This window comes from Salvelinus fontinalis, chromosome 36, assembly GCF_029448725.1.
Source record: "Salvelinus fontinalis isolate EN_2023a chromosome 36, ASM2944872v1, whole genome shotgun sequence".
In the NCBI taxonomy this organism is placed as follows: Eukaryota; Metazoa; Chordata; class Actinopteri; order Salmoniformes; family Salmonidae; genus Salvelinus; species Salvelinus fontinalis.
The window spans coordinates 24,783,327-24,800,908 of NC_074700.1; the positions used below are offsets into that span (position 1 = coordinate 24,783,327).

Consider the following 17,582-nt stretch of genomic DNA (forward strand, 5'->3'; position numbering starts at 1 on the left):
CAGGCCTGTCTGTCAGTGAGTCAAACAGAGGCCTGTTTACCAGTGAGTCAAACAGAGGCCTGTCTGTCAGTGGGTCAAACACAAGCCTGTCTGTCAGTGAGTCAAACACGGGTAGCGTAGGAGGGTGTCTGGAATCACTCTTTGTCTTTCCCCATCTCTCACCCTCTCTTCTTTCTATGGTATTATTTATCCCACTCCCTGGGTTTCTCCATCTGTTTCTGCTATTACAGTAGCAGGGAGGAAACAGGGTTTCCCCAGTGTGCTCATGGGGGAAAAACAGTGGGCTGACGGCAGCTTTGTCGACAAAGAGGTGTGTGTGTGTTGGTGTGTGTGTGTGTGTGTGGACACAGGGGTATGGTCAGGGGGTGCGGGGGCGATTGTTTACGCCACTGAGAGCACAAGTCTAAGTCAGTGATCTGTGAGATGAGAGCTGTCGTTTCTGTTGCTCTCCAGTCTAATCTTTTAGTCCTTTATAACATTCTAAATGCTGTTTCTGGTGATTTACTGTGAAATCTAGGCCTAATGGGCAATCTGTTAAATGCCACTGGAGATAGATGACAGACTTTCACACACCTGGCAAGATGATTAAAGAATTTGAGTTCATTTCAGGTTATAAATTACATTCAAGAATGTCAGCAGACAAAACCTTTAAACCTACAGCGATGTAGAGTATCTTCTTTATACATTATATACCTCAAAGGGGCAATCTGCAGTTCACGCCAGATATATGGAATACCGGATTCACTCCCGTTGGTGAGATATGAATCAGGTTTGAATGGCTGTGCTTTGTACTGTACAATACGTTCTCCTCTTATGGTTACGGCTTAGCTACAGTACATAACAGGCAGTAATCTAGCCCAGAATACACACACAGTATTCCTGCACATTTGGTGCTGGCACTCACCCTGTATATAGCTTACACACTGTTAAAATGAAGTGCTTTGTAACACCAAAACTAGTCTTTAATTTAAAACTAGTCTCAACTGAGCTGCCACCATTATTAAAGGAGACCAAACCTTAACTTTACCGGAGTATTTAAAAACATGTTTGTGAGGATATTGGGACAGATTTAAGATGTACTGAAAGATTCATCCCGAGGTGTTCTGAAAGATGACATGTTGTGTTTTAACACCGTACCAGAGACTGGGCTCCACTAACCCCGGAAAAAGGTTGAAAACGCTATGACGATGTGTCAAAGCCGGGTCTAGTGCAGAATTAGATCCTTTCTTCTCGAGTGTCAACATGGGAATCCTTCCTCTTATTGTATATTTCCTGCTCTTATGCGGTGTGCTGATAAACTGGTCAACTGGAATTGGTCATTCCAAAAGGTCAAATGTACAGTATTATGCTCAAACAAAGGGTCAGAGAAAATATAATTTTGTGAAAATACGAATTAATAAGTTTGTCCAGGATAGTAATTGATGAGTACAAAATTGATTTTTCAAAACATGATTGAAGCATTTTGTCTTGTAAGAAGTGACAACACATTAACAGGTCTTTCATATATTTATATTGATAAAGACAGTTCAATGATCTTTAAGTTATGTATCATATTATTCTTCAAAATCAACAAAAATATGCCATTATATTACACATTTACACATTCTTTTCTTAGTCAACCTTGTGTTCTGTTTCGTTGTGTTCTGGAATGTAGCCCTGTTTCTTTGTTTTCTGGAACGTAGCCCTGTTTCTTTGTGTTCTGGAACGTAGCCCTGTTTCTTTGTGTTCTGGAACGTAGCCCTGTTTCTTTGTGTTCTGGAACGTAGCCCTGTTTCTTTGTGTTCTTGAACGTAGCCCTGTTTCTTTGTGTTCTGGAACGTAGCCCTGTTTCTTTGTGTTCTGGAACGTAGCCCTGTTTCTTTGTGTTCTGGAACGTAGCCCTGTTTCTTTGTGTTCTGGAACGTAGCCCTATTCCTTTGTGTTCTGGAACGTAGCCCTGTTTCTTTGTGTTCTGGAACGTAGCCCTGTTTCTTTGTGTTCTTGAACGTAGCCCTGTTTCTTTGTGTTCTTGAACGTAGCCCTGTTTCTTTGTGTTCTGGAACGTAGCCCTGTTTCTTTGTGTTCTAGAACGTAGCCCTGTTTCTTTGTGTTCTGGAACGTAGCCCTGTTTCTTTGTGTTCTGTAACGTAGCCCTGTTTCTTTGTGTTCTGGAACATAGCCCTGTTTTTTTGTGTTCTTGAACGTAACCCTGTTTCTTTGTGTTCTTGAACGTAGCCCTGTCTATCATTTTTGTTCATTCATTTCACCTGTGTTAGTTACTCACCTGGTCTCATCAGCTCCTTATTACTTCAGTTCATTGTGTTTGTGCCTTTGTGAGGTATTGTTCCTTTTGACTCTACTAAGCCTTTTCCCAGCTCGTTTGTGAGAACCAGTTATAGCCTTCAGTCCTAGTTTTGATTCTCCGGTTTGCCTGCCTGTGACCATGATTCCTGCCTTCTGCGAATAAGGCGGAATAAACACCTACCGCTCTCTGTGTGTGAATCCACACCTTTCTCTCCCTGAGTTCATTACGAAGCTGACAAGGTACAAATCTGTTCTGCCCCTGCGCAAAGCAGTCAACCACTGTCCCCTGGGTGCCGATTATGTGGATGTCGATTAAGGCAGCCCCCCCCCCCCCCCCCCCCCCGTTAAATACGTAAGACATTTCAGTTGAATGCATTCAGTTGTACAACTGACTAGGTATCCCCCTTCAAGTTCTCTCTTTTCTTTTTCAACTGACAACAAAACACTCACAGGTCTTTCACATTTTATATCGCTAAAGTAACACAGTTGAAAGATCTGTAAGGTATTAATCATGGCATATTTCAAGTTCATTGAAGAAGAAAATACAGACAATGACTGCTAGCAGTAGCACTTCAGCCCAGAGCTCAATGCTATCCACCAGTCATCCATTATGCTAATGTTAGCAGTAGCACTTCAGCCCAGGGCTCAATGCTATCCACCAGTCATCCATTATGCTAATGTTAGCAGTAGCACTTCAGCCCAGGGCTCAATGCTATCCACCAGTCATCCATTATGCTAATATTAGCAGTATCACTTCAGCCCAGGGCTCAATGCTATCCATCAGTCATCCATTATGCTAATGTTAGCAGTAGACTTCAGCCCAGGGCTCAATGCTATCCATCAGTCATCCATTATGCTAATGTTAGCAGTAGACTTCAGCCCAGGGCTCAATGCTATCCACCAGTCATCCATTATGCTAATATTAGCAGTATCACTTCAGCCCAGGGCTCCATGCTATCCACCAGTCATCCATTATGCTAATATTAGCAGTATCACTTCAGCCCAGGGCTCAATGATATCCACCAGTCATGCATTATGCTAATGTTAGCAGTAGACTTCAGCCCAGGGCTCCATGCTATCCACCAGTCAGCCATTATGCTAATGTTAGCAGTAGACTTCAGCCCAGGGCTCAATGCTATCCACCAGTCAGCCATTATGCTAATGTTAGCAGTATCACTTCAGCCCAGGGAAATGGGGCTCCCAAGTGGCGCAGTGGTCTAAGACACTGCATCTCAGTGCTAGAAGCATCACTACAGACAACCTAGTTTGAATTCCAGACTGTATCACGACCGGCCGTGATTTGGAGTCCCATAGTGCGGGAAACAATTGGTCCAGTGTCGTCTGAGTTTGGCTGGTGTAGGCCGTCATTGTAAATAGGAATTTGTTCTTAACTGACTTGCCTAGTTAAATACAAAAATGCCTTCAGCCGCTATGTTAATGTTAGCAGTAGACTTCAGCCCAGGGCTCAATGCTACCCACCACTCAGCCATTATGTTAATGTTAGCAGTAGACTTCAGCCCAGGGCTCAATGCTACCCACCACTCAGCCATTATTACCTCCTAAGGTTGAAGAGGCGCTGCTGCGGCTGGACCATTTCAGTTTGTCAGTGATATGTACGCCGAGGCACTTGAAGCTTTACATCTTCTTCACTGCAGTCCCGTCACTGTGGATAAGGGGGTGCTCCCTCTGCTGTTTCCTGAAGTCCACGATCAACTCCTTTGTTTTGTTGACGTTGGGCGAGAGGTTATTTTCCTGGCACCACACTCCCAGGGCCCTCACCTCCTCCCTGTAGGTTGTCTCATCAACCTTTGTAGTCCGTGATTGTCTGTAGATCCTGCCACATACGTCTTGAGTTTGAGCCGTTGAATTGCGACTCCACTCTGTACGGACGTTTTGCCTGTTTGATTGCCTTACGAAGGGAATAACTACACTGTTTGTATTTGCCCATATTCCCAGTAACCTTGCCATGGTTAAATGGGGTGGTTGGCGTTTTCAGTTTTGCGCGAATGCTGCCATCTATCCACAGTGTCTGGTTTGGGTAGGTTTTAATAGTCACAGTGGGTACAACATTTCCTATACTCTTCCTGCTGAACTCAGTCACTGTATTCGTTAATGTTATTCTCAGAGGCTACCCGGAACATATCCCAGTCCGCGTGATCAGCACATTCTTGAAGCATGGATTCCGATTGGTTAGACCAGCGTAGAATAGACTTTAGCACGGGTATTTCCTGTTTGAGTTTCTGCCTATAGGAAGGGAGGAGCAAAATGGAGTCGTGATCAGATTTGCCGAAAGGAGGACAGGGGAGGGCGTTGTAGGCATTTCTAAAAGTTGAGTAGCAGTGGTCCAATGTTTTACCAGAGCGAGTACTACAGTGTTGGTAGAACTTCGGTGGCGTTTTTCTCAAATTTCTTTGTTAAAATCCCCAGCTACAATAAATGCGGCCTCAGGATATGTGGTTTCCAGTTGCATATACTGTAAAATTGATGTATGGTCCATCTATGTCAGTAGGACATTGAGTTTAGTGAGGTATGGTCCATCTATTCCGGGTAGGACATTGAGTTTAGTGAGGTATGGTCCATCTATTTCAGTAGGACATTGAGTTTATTGAGTTATTGTATGTTCCATTTATTTCATGCTTGGAGACCAGGGAGTCATAGTAGCTACAAGTACCAACATGCTCATCACACGACTGAATTAAGATTCAACCACAGAGATAGAATGTTTCTGCAGTTACAAGTATCAGAGGAGTGTGTGTGTTGCTCCTAAACAGTAACCACTGATCCAGGGTCAGATCATGTTTTATAGATCTAATCATAACGTGAGGGTTGCTGAGATATCTGATCCTGTGTTTAAGGCGAGGTATCCTCTACATTCAGCAGCAACAGGTGTTCCTTCTTAGATTGTCAGTTTGTTGTGTCTAGAGTTGCCCGCCCTCCTGTGGCAAAGACATGTCACTACAACGCAGGTCTTTGTAATGGGGAAATTCAGAGTAGATAGAATGTAAGTCATAACAGTGTTAATTTGTATTGTTTGTTTCACTTTTGTGTATTGTCTACCTCACTTGCTTTGGCAATGGTAACACATGTTTCCCATGCCAATAAAGCCCCTTGAATTGAATTGAATTGAATTGAATTGAGAGAGAGAGAGAGAGAGAGAGAGAGAGAGAGAGAGAGAAAGAGAGAGTTGTTTATTATCTATTTCACTTGCATTGGCTATGTAAACATGTTTCGCATGTCAATAAAGCCCATTGAAGTGAGAGTGAGAAAAAAGAGAAAGTGAGAGAGAGAGGAAGAGAGAGAGAGAGAAAAGAGAAAGTGAGAGTGAGAAAAAAGAGAATGAGCAAGAAAAAGAGAAAGTGAGAGAGAGAGAGACAGAGAGAGAGAAAAGAGAAAGTGAGAGAGAGAGAGAGAAAAGAGAAAGTGAGAGAGAGAGAGAAAAGAGAAAGTGAGAGAGAGAGAGAGAGAGAGAGAGAAAAGAGAAAGTGAGAGAGAGAGAGAGACAGAGAGAGAGAAAAGAGAAAGTGAGAGAGAGAGAGAGAGAGAGAGAAAAGAGAAAGTGAGAGAGAGAGAGAGGAAGAGAGAGAGAGAAAAGAGAAAGTGAGAGAGAGAGACAGAGAGAGAGAAAAGAGAAAGTGAGAGAGAGAGAGACAGCGAGAGAGAAAAGAGAAAGTGAGAGAGAGAGAGACAGAGAGAGAGAAAAGAGAAAGTGAGAGAGCATGTCTGTCCCATTCACTGAATTGCACCTTTACCTGTGTCTTAGAGGGGGATTACTGCTCTTGCCCGCCCTCCTGTGGCAAAGACATGTCACTACAACGCAGGTCTTCGTAATGGGGAAATTCAGAGTAGATAGAATGTACGCCATAAGTTAGTTGAATGTAAAGACATATATAATTACTCATTCTTATTTCTGCAATTACAAGTATAAGAGGAGTGTGTGTGTGTTGCTCCTAAACATGTAACCACTGATCCAGGGTCAGATCATGTTTTATAGATCTAATCATAACGTGAGGGTTGCTGAGATATCTGATCCTGTGTTTAAGGCGAGGTATCCTCGACATTCAGCAGCGCCAGGTGTTCCTTCTTAGATTGTCAGTTTGTTGTGGCTAGAGTTAACGAAGTCTAGCACTAAGTATTCACATCAACCACAGCATTTAGAGAGAGAGAGAGACCAGGCTCACATCAACCAGAGCATTTAGAGAGAGAGAGACCAGGCTCACATCAACCAGAGCATTTAGAGAGAGAGAGACCAGGCTCACATCAACCACAGCATTTAGAGAGAGAGAGAGACCAGGCTCACATCAACCAGAGCATTTAGAGAGAGAGAGACCAGGCTCACATCAACCAGAGCATTTAGAGAGAGAGAGACCAGGCTCACATCAACCAGAGCATTTAGAGAGAGAGAGACCAGGCTCACATCAACCAGAGCATTTAGAGAGAGAGAGACCAGGCTCACAGCAACCACAGTGTTTAGAGAGAGAGACCAGGCTCACATCAACCCCAGTATTTAGAGAGAGAGACCAGGCTCACATCAACCCCAGTATTTAGATAGAGAGACCAGGCTCACATCAACCCCAGTATTTAGAGAGAGAGACCAGGCTCACATCAACCCCAGTATTTAGAGAGAGAGACCAGGCTCACATCAACCCCAGTATTTAGAGAGAGAGAGAGACCAGGCTCACATCAACCACAGTATTTAGAGAGAGAGACCAGGCTCACATCAACCACAATATTTAGAGAGAGAGACCAGGGTCACATCAACCACAGTATTTAGAGAGAGAGACCAGGGTCACATCAACCAGAGCATTTAGAGAGAGAGACCAGGGTCACATCAACCAGAGCATTTAGAGAGAGAGACCAGGCTCACATCAACCACAGTATTTAGAGAGAGAGAGACCAGGCTCACATCAACCACAGTATTTAGAGAGAGAGAGACCAGGCTCACATCAACCCCAGTATTTAGAGAGAGAGACCAGGCTCACATCAACCCCAGTATTTAGAGAGAGAGACCAGGGTCACATCAACCACAGTATTTAGAGAGAGAGACCAGGCTCACATCAACCCCAGTATTTAGAGAGAGAGACCAGGCTCACATCAACCACAGTATTTAGAGAGAGAGATCAGGCTCACATCAACCACAGTATTTAAAGGGAGAGAGACAAGGCTCACATCAACCACAGTATTTAGAGAGAGAGAGACCAGGCTCACATCAACCACAGTATTTAGAGAGAGAGAGACCAGGCTCACATCAACGACAGTATTTAGAGAGAGACCAGGCTCACATCTACCACAGTATTTAGAGAGAGAGAACAGGCTCACATCAACCACAGTATTTAGAGAGAGAGACCAGGGTCACATCAACCCCAGTATTTAGAGAGAGAGACCAGGGTCACATCAACCACAGTATTTAGAGAGAGAGACCAGGCTCACATCAACCACAGTATTTAGAGAGAAAGAGAGACCAGGCTCACATCAACCCTAGTATTTAGAGGAAGAGACCAGGCTCACATCAACCACAGTATTTAGAGAGAGACCAGGCTCACATCAACCACAGTATTTAGAGAGAGAGACCAGGCTCACATCAACCCCGGTATTTAGAGGAAGAGACCAGGCTCACATCAACCACAGTATTTAGAGAGAGAGGGAGACCAGGCTCACATCAACCCCAGTATTTAGAGAGAGAGACCAGGCTCACATCAACCCCAGTATTTAGAGAGAGAGACCAGGCTCACATCAGCCCCGGTATTTAAAGGAAGAGACCAGGCTCACATCAACCACAGTATTTAGAGAGAGAGACCAGGGTCACATCAACCAGAGCATTTTGAGAGAGAGAGACCAGGCTCACATCAACCACAGTATTTAGAGAGAGAGAGACCAGGCTCACATCAACCACAGTATTTAGAGAGAGAGAGACCAGGCTCACATCAACCCCAGTGTTTAGAGAGAGAGAGACCAGGCTCACATCAACCACAGTATTTAGAAGAAGAGAACAGGCTCACATCAACCCCAGTATTTAGAGAGAGAGAGACCAGGCTCACATCAACCCCAGTATTTAGAGAGAGAGAGACCAGGCTCACATCAACCCCAGTATTTAGAGAGAGAGAGACCAGGCTCACATCAACCACAGTATTTAGAGAGAGAGACCAGGCTCACATCAACCACAGTATTTAGAGGGAGAGAGACCAGGCTCACATCAACCCCAGTATTTAGAGGAAGAGACCAGGCTCACATCAACCACAGTATTTAAAGGAAGAGAGACCAGGCTCACATCAACCCCAGTGTTTAGAGAGAGAGACCAGGCTCACATCAACCCCAGTATTTAGAAGAAGAGACCAGGCTCACATCAACCCCAGTATTTAGAGAGAGAGACCAGGCTCACATCATCCACAGTATTTAGAGAGAGAGAGAGACCAGGCTCACATCAACCCCAGTATTTAGAGGAAGAGACCAGGCGACCATCAACCAGAGTATTTAGAGAGAGAGACCAGGGTCACATCAACCAGAGCATTTAGAGAGAGAGACCAGGGTCACATCAACCAGAGCATTTAGAGAGAGAGAGACCAGGCTCACATCAACCACAGTATTTAGAGAGAGAGAGATACCAGGCTCACAGCAACCCCAGTATTTATAGAGAGAGAGACCAGGCTCACATCAACCCCAGTGGTTAGAGGAAGAGACCAGGCTCACATCAACCACAGTATTTAGAGAGAGAGAGAGACCAGGCTCACATCAACCCCAGTGTTTAGAGAGAGAGACCAGGCTCACATCAACCCCAGTATTTAGAGAGAGAGACCAGGCTCACATCAACCCCAGTATTTAGAGAGAGAGACCAGGCTCACATCAACCCCAGTATTTAGAGAGAGAGAGACCAGGCTCACATCAACCACAGTATTTAGAGAGAGAGAGACCAGGCTCACATCAACCACAATATTTAGAGAGAGAGACCAGGGTCACATCAACCACAGTATTTAGAGAGAGAGACCAGGGTCACATCAACCAGAGCATTTAGAGAGAGAGACCAGGGTCACATCAACCAGAGCATTTAGAGAGAGAGACCAGGCTCACATCAACCACAGAATTTAGAGAGAGAGACCAGGCTCACGTCAACCACAGTATTTAGAGAGAGAGAGACCAGGCTCACAGCAACCCCAGTATTTAGAGGAAGAGACCAGGCTCACATCAACCACAGTATTTAGAGAGAGACCAGGCTCACATCAACCACAGCATTTAGAGGGAGGGAGACCAGGCTCACATCAACCACAGTATTTAGAGAGAGACCAGGCTCACATCAACCACAGTATTTAGAGAGAGAGACCAGGCTCACATCAACCCCGGTATTTAGAGGAAGAGACCAGGCTCACATCAACCACAGTATTTAGAGAGAGAGGGGTAGACCAGGCTCACATCAACCAGAGCATTTAGAGAGAGAGAGACCAGGCTCACAGCAACCCCAGTATTTAGAGAGAGAGACCAGGCTCACATCAACCCCAGTATTTAGAGAGAGAGACCAGGCTCACATCAGCCCCGGTATTTAGAGGAAGAGACCAGGCTCACATCAACCACAGTATTTAGAGAGAGAGACCAGGCTCACATCAACCAGAGCATTTTGAGAGAGAGAGACCAGGCTCACATCAACCACAGTATTTAGAGAGAGAGAGACCAGGCTCACATCAACCACAGTATTTAGAGGAAGAGAACAGGCTCACATCAACCCCAGTATTTAGAGAGAGATAGACCAGGCTCACATCAACCCCAGTATTTAGAGAGAGAGAGACCAGGCTCACATCAACCCCAGTATTTAGAGAGAGAGAGACCAGGCTCACATCAACCCCAGTATTTAGAGAGAGAGAGACCAGGGTCACATCAACCAGAGCATTTTTAGAGAGAGAGACCAGGCTCAAATACACTACCGTTTTTAGAGAGAGAGACCAGGGTCACATCAACCACAGCATTTAGAGAGAGAAAGACCAGGCTCAAATACACTACAGTATTTAGAGAGAGAGACCAGGCTCACATCAACCACAGTATTTAGAGAGAGAGAGACCAGTCTCACATCAACCACAGTATTTAGAGAGAGAGACCAGGCTCACATCAACCACAGTATTTAGAGGGAGAGAGACCAGGCTCACATCAACCCCAGTATTTAGAGGAAGAGACCAGGCTCACATCAACCACAGTATTTAAAGGAAGAGAGACCAGGCTCACATCAACCCCAGTGTTTAGAGAGAGAGACCAGGCTCACATCAACCCCAGTATTTAGAAGAAGAGACCAGGCTCACATCAACCCCAGTATTTAGAGAGAGAGACCAGGCTCACATCAACCACAGTATTTAGAGAGAGAGAGACCAGGCTCACATCAACCCCAGCATTTAGAGAGAGAGAGACCAGGCTCACATCAACTACAGTATTTAGAGAGAGACCAGGCTCACATAAACCCCAGTATTTAGAGAGAGAGACCAGGCTCACATCAACCCCAGTGTTTAGAGAGAGAGACCAGGCTCACATCAACCCCAGTATTTAGAGGGAGACAGACCAGGCTCACATCAACCCCAGTATTTAGAGAGAGAGACCTGGGTCACATCAACCAGAGCATTTAGAGAGAGAGAGACCAGGCTCAAATACACTACAGTATTTAGAGAGAGAGACCAGGGTCACATCAACCAGTGCATTTAGAGAGAGAGAGAGACCAGGCTCAAATACACTACAGTATTTAGAGAGAGAGACCAGGCTCACATCAACCACAGTATTTAGAGAGAGAGACCAGGCTCACATAAATCACAGTATTTAGAGAGAGAGACCAGGCTCACATCAACCACAGCATTTAGAGAGAGAGACCAGGCTCACATCAACCCCAGTATTTAGAGAGAGAGAGACCAGGCTCACAGAAACCCCAGTATTTAGAAGAAGAGACCAGGCTCACATCAACCCCAGTATTTAGAGAGAGAGACCAGGTTCACATCAACCCCAGTATTTAGAGAGAGAGACCAGGCTCACATCAACCCCAGTATTTAGAGAGAGAGACCAGGTTCACATCAACCTCAGTATTTAGAGAGAGAGACCAGGCTCAAATCAACCCCAGTATTTAGAGGAAGAGACCAGGCTCACATCAACCACAGCATTTAGAGAGAGAGAGAGACCAGGCTCACATCAACCAGAGCATTTAGAGAGAGATACCAGGCTCACAGCAACCCCAGTGTTTAGACGAAGAGACCAGGCTCACATCATCCACAGTATTTAGAGAGAGAGAGACCAGGCTCACATCAACCCCAGTATTTAGAGGAAGAGACCAGGCGACCATCAACCAGAGTATTTAGAGAGAGAGACCAGGGTCACATCAACCAGAGCATTTAGAGAGAGAGACCAGGGTCACATCAACCAGAGCATTTAGAGAGAGAGAGACCAGGCTCACATCAACCACAGTATTTAGAGAGAGAGAGACCAGGCTCACATCAACCACAGTATTTAGAGAGAGAGATACCAGGCTCACAGCAACCCCAGTATTTATAGAGAGAGAGACCAGGCTCACATCAACCCCAGTGGTTAGAGGAAGAGACCAGGCTCACATCAACCACAGTATTTAGAGAGAGAGAGAGACCAGGCTCACATCAACCCCAGTGTTTAGAGAGAGAGACCAGGCTCACATCAACCACAGTATTTAGAGAGAGAGACCAGGCTCACATCAACCACAGTATTTAGAGGAAGAGACCAGGGTCACATCAACCAGAGCATTTAGAGAGAGAGAGACCAGGCTCAAATACACTACAGTATTTAGAGAGAGAGACCAGGGTCACATCAACCAGAGCATTTAGAGAGAGAAAGACCAGGCTCAAATACACTACAGTATTTAGAGAGAGAGACCAGGCTCAGATCAACCACAGTATTTAGAGAGAGAGACCAGGGTCACATCAACCAGAGCATTTAGAGAGAGAGAGACCAGGCTCAAATACACTACAGTATTTAGAGAGAGAGACCAGGGTCACATCAACCAGAGCATTTAGAGAGAGAAAGACCAGGCTCAAATACACTACAGTATTTAGAGAGAGAGACCAGGCTCACATCAACCACAGTATTTAGAGAGAGAGACCAGGCTCACATCAACCAGAGTATTTAGAGAGAGAGAGACCAGGCTCACATCAACCACAGTATTTAGAGAGAGAGAGACCAGGCTCACAGCAACCCCAGTATTTAGAAGAAGAGACCAGGCTCACATCAACCCCAGTATTTAGAGAGAGACCAGGCTCACATCAACCACAGTATTTAAAGGAAGAGAGACAAGACTCACATCAACCCCAGTATTTAGAGAGAGAGAGACCAGGCTCACAGCAACGCCAGTATTTAGAAGAAGAGACCAGGCTCACATCAACCCCAGTATTTAGAGAGAGAGAGACCAGGCTCACAGTAACCACAGCATTTAGAGAGAGAGAGAGACCAGGCTCAAATCAACTACAGTATTTAGAGAGAGACCAGGCTCACATCAACCCCAGTATTTAGAGAGAGAGACCAGGCTCACATCAACCACAGTATTTAGAGGAAGAGACCAGGCTCACATCAACCACAGTATTTAGAGAGAGAGACCAGGCTCACATCAACCAGAGCATTTAGAGAGAGAGAGACCAGGCTCACAGCAACCCCAGTAATTAGAGGAAGAGACCAGGCGACCATCAACCAGAGTATTTAGAGAGAGAGACCAGGGTCACATCAACCAGAGCATTTAGAGAGAGAGACCAGGGTCACATCAACCAGAGCATTTAGAGAGAGAGAGACCAGGCTCACATCAACCACAGTATTTAGAGAGAGAGAGATACCAGGCTCACAGCAACCCCAGTATTTAGAGAGAGAGAGACCAGGCTCACATCAACCCCAGTGTTTAGAGGAAGAGACCAGGCTCACATCAACCACAGTATTTAGAGAGAGAGACCAGGCTCAAATCAACCACAGTATTTAGAGGAAGAGACCAGGGTCACATCAACCAGAGCATTTAGAGAGAGAGAGACCAGGCTCAAATACACTACAGTATTTAGAGAGAGAGACCAGGGTCACATCAACCAGTGCATTTAGAGAGAGAAAGACCAGGCTCAAATACACTACAGTATTTAGAGAGAGAGACCAGGCTCACATCAACCACAGTATTTAGAGAGAGAGACCAGGGTCACATCAACCAGAGCATTTAGAGAGAGAGAGACCAGGCTCAAATACACTACAGTATTTAGAGAGAGAGACCAGGGTCACATCAACCAGAGCATTTAGAGAGAGAAAGACCAGGCTCAAATACACCACAGTATTTAGAGAGAGAGACCAGGCTCACATCAACCACAGTATTTAGAGAGAGAGACCAGGGTCACATCAACCAGAGCATTTAGAGAGAGAGAGACCAGGCTCAAATACACTACAGTATTTAGAGAGAGAGACCAGGGTCACATCAACCAGAGCAGTTAGAGAGAGAAAGACCAGGCTCAAATACACTACAGTATTTAGAGAGAGAGACCAGGCTCACATCAACCACAGTATTTAGAGAGAGAGACCAGGCTCACATCAACCACAGTATTTAGAGGAAGATACCAGGCTCACATCAACCACAGTATTTAGAGAGAGAGACCAGGCTCACATCAACCACAGTATTTAGAGGAAGAGACCAGGCTCACATCAACCTCAGTATTTAGAGAGAGAGAGACCAGGCTCACAGCAACCCCAGTATTTAGAAGAAGAGACAAGGCTCACATCAACCCCAGTCTTTAGAGAGAGAGAGACCAGGCTCAAATACACTACAGTATTTAGAGAGAGAGACCAGGGTCACATCAAACAGTGCATTTAGAGAGAGAAAGACCAGGCTCAAATACACTACAGTATTTAGAGAGAGAGACCAGGCTCACATCAACCACAGTATTTAGAGAGAGAGACCAGGGTCACATCAACCAGAGCATTTAGAGAGAGAGAGACCAGGCTCAAATACACTACAGTATTTAGAGAGAGAGACCAGGGTCACATCAACCAGAGCATTTAGAGAGAGAAAGACCAGGCTCAAATACACCACAGTATTTAGAGAGAGAGACCAGGCTCACATCAACCACAGTATTTAGAGAGAGAGACCAGGGTCACATCAACCAGAGCATTTAGAGAGAGAGAGACCAGGCTCAAATACACTACAGTATTTAGAGAGAGAGACCAGGGTCACATCAACCAGAGCAGTTAGAGAGAGAAAGACCAGGCTCAAATACACTACAGTATTTAGAGAGAGAGACCAGGGTCACATCAACCACAGTATTTAGAGGGAGACAGACCAGGCTGACATCAACCACAGTATTTAAAGGGAGAGAGACCAGGCTCACATCAACCACAGTATTTAGAGGGAGAGAGACCAGGCTCACATCAACCCCAGTATTTAGAGAGAGAGACCAGGCTCACATCAACCACTGTATTTAGAGGAAGAGACCAGGCTCACATCAACCAGAGCATTTAGATAGAGAGAGACCAGGCTCACATCAACCACAGTATTTAGAGGGAGACAGACCAGGCTGACATCAACCACAGTATTTAAAGGGAGAGAGACCAGGCTCACCTCAACCACAGTATTTAGAGGGAGAGAGACCAGGCTCACATCAACCCCAGTATTTTGAGAGAGAGAGACCAGGCTCACATCAACCCCAGTATTTTGAGAGAGAGAGACCAGGCTCACAGCAACCCCAGTATTTAGAGGAAGAGACCAGGCTCACATCAACCACAGTATTTAGAGGGAGAGAGACCAGGCTCACATCAACCCCAGTATTTTGAGAGAGAGAGACCAGGTTCACATCAACCCCAGTATTTAGAGGAAGAGACCAGGCTCACATCAACCACATTATTTAGAGAGAGAGACCAGGCTCACATCAACCCCAGTATTTAGAGAGAGAGACCAGGCTCACATCAACCCCAGTATTTAGAGAGAGAGACCAGGCTCACATCAACCACAGTTTTTAAAGGGAGAGTCCAGGCTCACATCAACCCCAGTATTTAGAGAGAGAGAGACCAGGCTCACATCAACCACAGTATTTAGAGAGAGAGAGACCAGGCTCACATCAACCCCGGTATTTAGAGAGAAGTGAGACCAGGCTCACATCAACCACAGTATTTAGGGAGAGAGACCAGGCTCACATAAACCCCAAAATTTAGAGAGAGAGAGACCAGGCTCACAGTAACCACAGTATTTAGAGAGAGAGAGAGACCAGGCTCAAATCAACTACAGTATTTAGAGAGAGACCAGGCTCACATCGACCACAGTATTTAGAGGAAGAGACAAGGCTCACATCAACCAGAGCATTTAGAGAGAGAGAGACCAGGCTCAAATCAACCACAGTATTTAGAGGGAGAGACCAGGCTCACATCAACCACAGTATTTAGAGAGAGAGACTAGGCTCACATCAACCCCAGTATTTAGAGAGAGAGACCAAGGTCACATCAACCACAGTATTTAGAGAGAGAGAGATACCAGGCTCACATCAACCACAGTATTTAGAGAGAGAGACCAGGCTCACATTGACCACAGTATTTAGAGAGAGAGACCAGGGTCACATCAACCCCAGTATTTAGAGAGAGAGAGACCAGGCTAAAATCAACCCCAGTATTTAGAGAGAGAGACCAGGCTCACATCAACCCCAGTATTTAGAGAGAGAGACCAGGCTCACATCAACCACAGTATTTAAAGGGAGAGAGACCAGGCTCACATCAACCCCAGTATTTAGAGAGAGAGAGACCAGGCTCACATCAACCACAGTATTTAGAGAGAGAGAGACCAGGCTCACATCAACCCCAGTATTTAGAGAGAAGTGAGACCAGGCTCACATCAACCACAGTATTTAGGGAGAGAGACCAGGCTCACATAAACCCCAAAATTTAGAGAGAGAGAGACCAGGCTCACAGTAACCACAGTATTTAGAGAGAGAGAGAGAGACAAGGCTCACATCAACCAGAGCATTTAGAGAGAGAGAGACCAGGCTCAAATCAACCACAGTATTTAGAGAGAGAGACCAGGCTCACATCAACCACAGTATTTAGAGAGAGAGACCAGGCTCACATCAACCACAGTATTTAGAGGGAGAGAGACCAGGCTCACATCAACCCCAGTATTTAGAGAGAGAGACCAGGCTCACATCAACCACAGTATTTAGAGGGAGACACCAGGCTCACATCAACTCCAGTATTTAGAGAGAGAGATACCAGGCTCACAGCAACCCCAGTACTTAGAGGAAGAGACCAGGCTCACATCAACCACAGTTTTTAGAGAGAGAGACCAGGCTCACATCAACCACAGTATTTAGAGTGAGAGACCAGGCTCACATCAACCACAGCATTTAGAGGGAGAGAGACCAGGCTCACATCAACCACAGTATTTAGAGAGAGAGACCAGGCTCACATCAACCCCAGTATTTAGAGAGAGAGAGACCAGGGTCACATCAACCAGAGCATTTAGAGAGAGAGACCAGGCTCACATCAACCACAGTGTTTAGAGAGAGACCAGGCTCACATCAACCCCAGTATTTAGTTAGAGAGACCAGGCTCACATCAACCCCAGTATTTTGAGAGAGAGAGACCAGGCTCACAGCAACCCCAGTATTTAGAGGAAGAGACCAGGCTCACATCAACCACAGTATTTAGAGGGAGAGAGACCAGGCTCACATCAACCCCAGTATTTTGAGAGAGAGAGACCAGGTTCACATCAACCCCAGTATTTAGAGGAAGAGACCAGGCTCACATCAACCACATTATTTAGAGAGAGAGACCAGGCTCACATCAACCCCAGTATTTAGAGAGAGAGACCAGGCTCACATCAACCCCAGTATTTAGAGAGAGAGACCAGGCTCACATCAACCACAGTTTTTAAAGGGAGAGTCCAGGCTCACATCAACCCCAGTATTTAGAGAGAGAGAGACCAGGCTCACATCAACCACAGTATTTAGAGAGAGAGAGACCAGGCTCACATCAACCCCGGTATTTAGAGAGAAGTGAGACCAGGCTCACATCAACCACAGTATTTAGGGAGAGAGACCAGGCTCACATAAACCCCAAAATTTAGAGAGAGAGAGACCAGGCTCACAGTAACCACAGTATTTAGAGAGAGAGAGAGACCAGGCTCAAATCAACTACAGTATTTAGAGAGAGACCAGGCTCACATCGACCACAGTATTTAGAGGAAGAGACAAGGCTCACATCAACCAGAGCATTTAGAGAGAGAGAGACCAGGCTCAAATCAACCACAGTATTTAGAGGGAGAGACCAGGCTCACATCAACCACAGTATTTAGAGAGAGAGACTAGGCTCACATCAACCCC

The 17,582-nt window shown here is 45.6% G+C and overlaps 1 protein-coding gene across 1 annotated transcript in view; it reads left to right on the plus strand.

Annotated features, from left to right (window-relative positions):
* The first annotated feature begins 265 nt into the window (after positions 1-265).
* Positions 266-17,582, plus strand: part of LOC129835646 (collagen alpha-5(IV) chain-like) — a 95,145-nt gene continuing 77,828 nt past the window's right edge. The window contains exon 1 of the mRNA XM_055901367.1: positions 266-310. Coding sequence (XP_055757342.1) covers positions 266-310 — 45 coding nt within the window. The remainder of the gene's footprint in view (positions 311-17,582) is intronic.